Here is an 8,500-nt window from a genome sequence, read left to right as displayed (position 1 = left end):
CTACTGTCTGGTTTATATAATTTAACAGAGATATTCTTATTTTATGTCAATATGTCGGTTTTTATTAGAAATTTTGACATTGTACTTAGTAAGATAAAGGCTTCATTCCAATGTCTTCATTGTTGCTGTTTAAATGGCAGTGTCTTATTTAGACTATTGTCTTATTCTGGTTACAATGTTTAAACAGAGATTTTTCATTTTTATTTTTAAAAACGTTCTGTGTTTTTGTTGATGAAATTCGTAGTTCTGAGAGTACACTACAATGCCTTCAACATGACTTGATGTTTATAAGCTGCTGTCTTATTCAGGCTATTCTAAGAATTAATTATTAAATTATAATTGTCAAAATGCACACTGTGCGGTACAGGCAACACTACACTGATTTAATTATATGTGTGAGGCCGTTTGAACGTTTGAGCCTTATAAACAATATATTAGAGAAGAGTTACGCAATCAAAAAGGTCATCAGAGAGACGGATAGAAAATGTAATAATCATAAGTGACAAACATTTCCTACTCATTTGTTCAATGCTTGTCACTCCCTTTGCTCCCCTGTTGAAGCACACTATTATAACAACATAAGTAAACAACAGCTGTTATTTCAGTCCGCTACAAAAAGCAGATGTTGGCGTGTGAACTCGCATCCTCAAGCACTATGTAGGCAGTGGAGTCGAGTTTCCGGAGATCACTGAACGCAGCACCGAGGCTCTGGCGTCAATACGACGTAAGAAGAATCCGGGTGCGTGATGACAGCTCACCATGGTGACGACAGTTCCAGAAAAATAAGCGCACAATATTATCCTTTCCCTCGTGGCTCGTTTTGTAACATACATATTTTATTACGGTGTTGTCTTCCAATCAAATGTCAAGTAGCTCTTTTAGATTAATAGATACAGAATCTATGTAGAGACAACAACACCCTGGTGATCTACAGTTCTTGTGTTAATTAAAAGTGAATTTATTTCAGAGTGTGTTTGTGTGTGTATATATATATATATATATATATATATATGTTTGGACTAAATACTATTTTAATGGATACTACTAGCACAGCAAGACTTCATTTTATCAGACTCAGCACCTAATCTAAAACAAAACAACCCTGTCAAATGGAACATTACAAAAACAAGCAAACATTTTACCCTGTTCATTCCAGCCATTGGTCCTATTCTGAATAAGTTATTATTCTGATTATGATGTTTACATAGAAAATTCCATTCACATTCACGCTTTACATGATACAGAGCATTGTCTCATTGTGTCACAAAATGTTTTAATCTCCAACAGGAAGTGCAATGCAAATAAGATAAATACATGTCTACTCTGCTTCAAATTATTAAATTTGAATATTGCTTATTCTTGGTATGACCTTATTTAGGTTGAGGTCATGAGATAATGCTGTTTACATGGCAGCATCTCATTCAAATTGTTGTTTTAATCGGGTTAAGTAGAATATTACTGTCCACGTGAAAACAAACTCTAATCGAGGCGTGAGTGTTGGGAGCTAACAGCCTGGTTTCTGAAACTGTTGATCTGAGGTTTTCACACAGACACACCAGTCTGTAGAGTTTTCTTACAAAGGTGCGAAAAAACCCTGTTGACAAGAGAGGCCAGAGGAAGAGAGACGAGATGAGAGCGATGCAGCATGTCACAAAGCAAACACAGTCTCAAACTGGCTTCATGAATATGGCAGAGAGTTCAGCGGCCTCCTCAATTTTCAGATCGGAAATCCAGCAGAACAAGTTTGTGACGTGGCAGAGCAGGAGATAAGCTGCAAGTATGTGCAGCCAACACATTTGCATACATTATGTGATGAGGTGATGTCATCATGAATCAGAATGTCAGTGTTTCTAGCCTCTTGTGGAGACCGCGTCATGAGTAGTCTGTTTTAAGATGAACCCATGTTATGTTATTTGCAATGATTTCATATCCCAAGTGTCTGACTAACACATATTTTTTATTAAAGTGATCTGAACTGATTAGCAAAAGCTTATCTGAGCTTAAGGGCAGATCAGATGTATCAGAGGCCTGACGCACAGTGTATCCTATAATTGAATATCTCCCTCTAGTGTCTATTCCTACTACCTACGCTAGATATCTTCACCAAAAGTACAACACAGATATCTTTACCTAGAAAAACTAAATTAATTGTTTGACATATTGCCTCACAATGCACCAAGATCAATTTAAAATTCAAATTTAGTATGTGGTCGATATGGATTGACTTTATCCAGCCCTTGAGACAAGATTGTACATGAGAGATAGGTGCATGACTTGAATTTCCCAGTTGTCTTGTTATATTTTGTGTTGTTGTAAAACATTTCTAATTGTCTTATATAAAATCTCTGACTGCCAATAAAAAGCTAAATAAACAATACAAATTAGTGACCATTGAAAATACACCTGTCCCACTGAGTGGTAGTGACTCGTGCATTTTATGTTAAATTCTTAATCCCAACATGTAAATGCATCAGACAGAAACAGGAGCTGGACACCAATTTACAAGAAGGTTTTTATTGATGTGATATCAATACAATCAAGTACTGTAGATTTTGTATAAGCAGACAAACATTTTTCAATCATAAAGAGTGCATTTTATACCCAAATTCTATTGCATAGAGTGCACGCAATAGCCTTGTATGACAAAAATCCTATATGTTGATACATTGTAAATGACACAAAATAGGACATAAAAGTCCACAAAATAATCCTTCACAAACAACACTAGAATGCTAACTAGAAAATAGTAAATGCTCTTAACTCATCAATGCCGTTAAATACCATTTTATACGTTCTAGGCTTCGGTGGTCGGTTTTGGCATCCCTATTAAATTATCATAAATGTATAAATACATCTTCATTAATTTCATGTGCAAATGGGAATGACCGTCTGTGTTACTTGAAACTAAGACAAACAAATATCCCTTAAGAACCGAAGCGAGGCTGTTTTTTTTTCCATATTTTTTGTACATTTTTATAAAGAAAAACAACACAACAAACACTGAAAAGCAGTTTTGTGATTGAGAAGGTCCACGGATCTAACTGACACTTCACTTTTGAAATGATTTGCACACGGGGCAAACTCTGCAAGCAGGTGACATTGTCTATGAAAACATAAGGAGAGCGGGTATTAGCCATGTGTAACTCACATCACCATGTCATATGTCAAAAAAAGAAGAAAAAGAAAAGAGAAGGTGACAGAAAAAAAAGGCAACATACAGTACATAACGAGCCTCGGACTGCCTTTGAGACCCACTTAACAATAATGACACATAGCAATTGTAGGTGTGTTCATGTTATTAAACGGAAAAGGGCGAGAGCTGCATCACATAAATGTAAAATACTGATTTGGCCTCCTCCTGGTGCTGCTCTCCTAGAGCAACTACCTGTTTACACGTAGTGACGCAGCATGATTTGGAGAAACCAATGATAATAAGTCAAACAGCAGACATTAATTTCGATTGCAAAGCTAGATTTGGCACAATCCTTTCCGCACATTGACATTCCCTCCATCAGGGTGCAAGGTAGTCAGAATTCAGTGTAATGAAGGCATTATTGGGCGGCACGAGTTTGATCAGAATCCTGCCTGAGCTGAGGCATGTACAGGCACAGATATGGTAATACAAGCACCGGCGTTTTCATCGTTTAATCACAGCAATGTTGCCCAAATCTCTTCTTTAACAAGAAGCGATATTGAATAAAGAACTCGCAACAGCTCCGCCACTGTCTTCTTTTTGTTTCGCTCGTGACTTGGTAAAACACAGAGTTATTGCACACCATTGGAGCAACATAGCCCATTCAGTGTTCACCAGGAATGTTATCTTATCATCTCATTGTGTAAATTAAATTCCAGGATTTGTCTGTCTCCCATCATCGATCCATTACATTCATCACCTGTTCCCCTACTTTGCAAAGGCACTATTAGAAAGCATGGAATTTCCTTAACCTCCCCCTCCACCAAAAGGATGCAGCACCATTTAAAAGTCAGATTTCTTGTGGAACATTAACAGGACTGTGAGTTCTTCCCAACTTTTGGTCACTTTGTTCAAGTTTATTATTACCTTTGCTGAAGTGTCCAAGACCTGAATGCCAGGGGCCCAAACGTGAAACATCGACACACACACAAACACACACATACACACATTGACAGGGTGACAGAAAGGTACATCTAACAGAAACAGACACACAGACCCCCACACACACACACAAACACACACATTCAGTGTGTATCCTTAACGACTTCTCCAACAGTAATGAGTGAATACATAGCTCTCACCTCTAGCCCACCACCTCTCCCAGAAATCTGGCAGGGATTTGTTAAATGTTACACTACCTGCGTTTCACAACCTGTGGGCCTCAGTCAAGTCCCTTTACTTATTCATCCAGTAAATGCATATCCAATCTCATTTCCTGCTGTATGCTTTGACATTAGTCAGTTCGGACACATCCTGTCCTCATACTCACGGATGTTCCATTAAGCTAAATGATAATCCGTCCATTTCCGACACAATGGCTTGGGAATTAATTGAAAGCTTTTTCAACCAGATCTACAAATGATTCAGAATTGCTCTCATTTGCACCGGAACAAGTCACACAGACCACATGCATCCAGGGAAGAAGTGGATCTATTTGATTTATTATGCTTTTGCCTCCTTTCTTATTTATGAGCAGGAATAAGTTTACAGCATCTTGACATGTTTTGTAATACATGGTCAGAATGGGATTTTCATAGTATGGCAGTGTAGATTACTGACTTGGAATGTTAATGTTACACTGATTCATTAGTAGGTAGTACACCGATAGAAAAGTGAGCATGTGAAGATGATGCCTGCCACATGGTGATGGGGAAATCAGATCCATACAAGGTAGCAGGGCCTTCGATCAATCTGTAGTTGAGTCCCTAAAATCCATTTGCAGTTGCTCTCAGTATTGATTCCATGGCATGTTAACACTGACTGTATACATACATGTTATTCTTGCATGATGGTGTTGATCCTTTTAACACGGATGATTGAAATAAAATGTTTCCAATATTGTAAGGCCATTTTTGCCTGGATTGTATTTCTGGAGAGATTAAATTGTGAAAAAAGACAAAGACCCATCATTTAAAATGGTGCCCAACTAAAATCAGAAAGATGCAAAGAAATCAGCACCAAACAGATGCCAATACCAACTAAATGTCAAACTCTATCTCACTCTAAAACAAAGATTCAAGCCCATTCATATTTTGTTTTAACAAATAGGTCAAATAAAAGAAAAATGTACTAAATGCAATGCTATTGATTGTCTTGACTACCTATGTTGTACTGTTGCTCTTTAAGTCAGTATTCTCGGTTTAAATAAGGGGACATGGGGAAAGTAACTGCTGCCAGAGGAACCAATCATCGCTCCCCCCCCTCCCCCCTCCAGGGTCTGGTGATGTCGTCCTTATGATGTCAGAGCTTTTGGGCAAGATGTGCAGTCACACGGGAAGGTCTGTCACTAGCACATTACAAAGTAAGGCACTTAATAGTCTGTATTCAATAAACAACAACAGCAATGATGATGACGAGGACCAAATAATAACAATAAAATTATGACAATATAATAATTAAAATAATATAAGCTAAAAAACACCAACATAGAATACAACCCAAAAACACATTTGAAGGACACTGAAACGAGGAACACAGTATGAAATTCCATCCCCTGCTTTGTTTTTAACTTTCCATTTCCTTCACTAAGTTTGTTTTCTCTTTAGCTCATGTTGTTGAGGGTGAGATATTAAAGATGATGGCAATTAGTTTGAGAATCGTATGGGTTTTGTGTTTCTATTATGGCTGCAGGTAATTTAGGTTTAGGGCTGCTCTGAGGTGCCAAAACAGGAACATATTTGAAGGAGAGGACAAGGTTATGTGGGACAGAGCAGGAATCCTGAAAAGGAGGAGTGGATGTACTCGGTAGAGTAGAGGCCGTTTGCCTGATCCGAGGGCATCTGGATCCATACCTGGTCACTCTCCTTCAGCTCAAGGACAGCACTACCAGACGCCTGGTCCATGTAGCCTTTCTTGTACTCATCATACGTGTAAGTGGCTGGTACATTGTTCTTGTACAGTGCCACCCACAGGCTAGTTCCCTTTACATGCATATGGTATGCAAAGTAGTAGACGCCAGACAAAGGAGCAGTGAACATGCCAGTAGCAGGGCTGTAGGCATTTTGCCCATTGTAAAGGGTCCTGTCGAATTTGATTGGCATGCCAGAGGGAGGAAAAGGTGTAGTGAGGATGGCTGTGAACGCTGGTGCTACAGAAGCAGAAAGTGGAACTTGACTGTACACTGAACCCTTCCTGTCCCCTGGTACTTCATCCCCTTCCAACTGTGAATCTGATGGCCCTGCAACAACAGTTTGGCCATTTCCTGGAGGACCAGGGGCCCCTGGAGGCCCAGGAGGGCCAAGGTTACCATTGAGCCCAGAAGGGCCTGGTTTCCCTGGAGGACCTTGTGGACCTACAGTTCCCTTCTCTCCGACCTTACCAAGTCCTTGAGGCCCTGGAAGTCCAGGTTCACCCCTTGTGCCAGGAGCGCCCTGTGGCCCCATGGGACCCATGGGCCCCTGAAGACCAGGAATGCCTGACTGTCCCCTGGGGCCTGGAGTCCCCATAAACCCATTCTCACCTTTAGGCCCTGAGCCACCCATAAACCCTGGATTCCCAGGTAGGCCAATATGCCCTGCTTCACCCTTGGGTCCAGGTTTTCCAGGTGCACCATTAAGTCCAGGGATGCCTTTTTCCCCAGACATGCCAGGTTTCCCATTGGGTCCACTGGAGCCTTGGTCACCTCTGAGGCCAGGCAGTCCAGGAGGGCCCTGGGGTCCCAACTCTCCCTTTTGTCCTGGCATTCCATGTTTTCCTGGAAGTCCCATTGGGCCTTGAAGTCCTGTTGGCCCTGGTTCTCCATCAAGGCCTGGCTCCCCAACTTGGCCCACCATTCCTTGCAGTCCTTTGTCTCCTGGGAAACCAGGCAGGCCAACATGGCCTTTTTCTCCTTTTATCCCACTCAGACCAGGTTTTCCATAGCCTGGAGTCCCAGGAAATCCAGGAGGACCCCTGGTTCCTGACTCTCCTTTTGGCCCTAGTGGACCTGGTGCTCCTGGTAGTCCATCTAACCCAGGCTTCCCAACCCCGACTGGCCCTGGAAGACCTTGTGGACCTGCATTGCCAACCTCTCCTGGTTCCCCACGATCCCCTGGGAGTCCATTATCACCTTTAAGACCAGGCAGTCCAGGCAAACCTTTTAGACCTGGTTTTCCTATACCTGGAAGACCAGGTGGTCCTGTACTGCCCTTTAGCCCTGGAGGACCCCTCATACCTGGAACCCCTGTCTTACCATTTCCATTCTCTCCCTTAAGCCCACGCTCTCCGGGTTGGCCAGAAACACCCTTGAGTCCTGGTTCTCCCCGTGCCCCATAGGGGCCTCTGATGCCTGGAAGCCCAGGTTTCCCATTCAGAGAGAGACCAGCTGGGCCAGGAAGGCCAGGTTGCCCTGGAAGACCTCTAGAACCTGGTTCGCCACGAGGGCCAACCTCACCAGTAAGGCCTGCCATTCCAATTGGCCCAATCTTTCCTGGAAGACCTGGAAGTCCAGGCTTACCAATTCCTGGAAAGCCAGGAGGCCCCTGAGGGCCGGGTTGCCCATTGAGGCCTGGCTTCCCCAGTCCGGGTTTTCCAGGAAGTCCCGCTGGCCCAGATGGGCCTCTTGGTCCAGGTTTTCCTTGAGGGCCTGGTTCCCCCTTCACTTCCATCATGGGTGGCATATCTAAAAAAGAGAAGATGAACATGTTGCTGGTAAAATAAAGTGTATTTAAAAAATAAAAGATAAAACAGACAAATTAGAGTCAGAAAGTTTGAAATGAAGTGTATTTTAGGGTTGGGTATTAAAAAGGTAATCTGGTATATATGACTGTTTTTATTTTTTATGACTAGGTTGTTAATGTTGTTACCAAATACAATTCTGTTGCCAATGTTGTTCAGTAAAAACAAATACAATTGTTCGCATTTGCTTTGCATAGCACTTTTCAGACTAAATACTCAAAATTATTTTAAGGAATCACATTAACAAATAGACAATTAAACATAAACCAAATATTTTTTTAAACAAGATGTCAAATACACAGTTTTGTAAATGTTTTTTTTAACAGCAGTCATATTGTGGCTAGAGATGGTATATCAGAATTTGGCAGTTGATTTTCGAATGCTCTACTGTAAAACACAAACAATTTTTGAGAAAAATACAAAAATAAAGCCAGAAATCTTATAAAAAAAATTAAAAATCCTATTCATATCAACACAATACGAAACTCTATCCTACAGCTTCCTCATTAAGCAGTTGGAACACTTTGCACAATACTAACACTTAGTGGTATTCCCATCGGGCTGTTAAAGGGGCCATAATGAAAAACAATGGATGAAATATTTACCAACAATGGTTTATTTTTATTGCATGATATTGTTTGGTGATTCCTT

The 8,500-nt window shown here is 41.1% G+C and overlaps 1 protein-coding gene across 1 annotated transcript in view; it reads right to left on the bottom strand.

The window, feature by feature from the left end:
* Positions 1-2,498: 2,498 nt before the first annotated feature.
* col8a2 (collagen, type VIII, alpha 2) overlaps positions 2,499-8,500 on the bottom strand; it is a 46,354-nt gene continuing 40,352 nt past the window's right edge. Inside the window, exon 3 of the mRNA XM_062410591.1 lies at positions 2,499-7,793. Coding sequence (XP_062266575.1) covers positions 5,890-7,793 — 1,904 coding nt within the window. The 3' untranslated portion in view covers positions 2,499-5,889. The remainder of the gene's footprint in view (positions 7,794-8,500) is intronic.

This window comes from Platichthys flesus, chromosome 17 (assembly GCF_949316205.1).
Source record: "Platichthys flesus chromosome 17, fPlaFle2.1, whole genome shotgun sequence".
Classification (NCBI taxonomy): domain Eukaryota; kingdom Metazoa; phylum Chordata; class Actinopteri; order Pleuronectiformes; family Pleuronectidae; genus Platichthys; species Platichthys flesus.
Note: the sequence above shows the minus strand (reverse complement) of the source record. Positions and strands in the feature narration are given on the sequence as shown.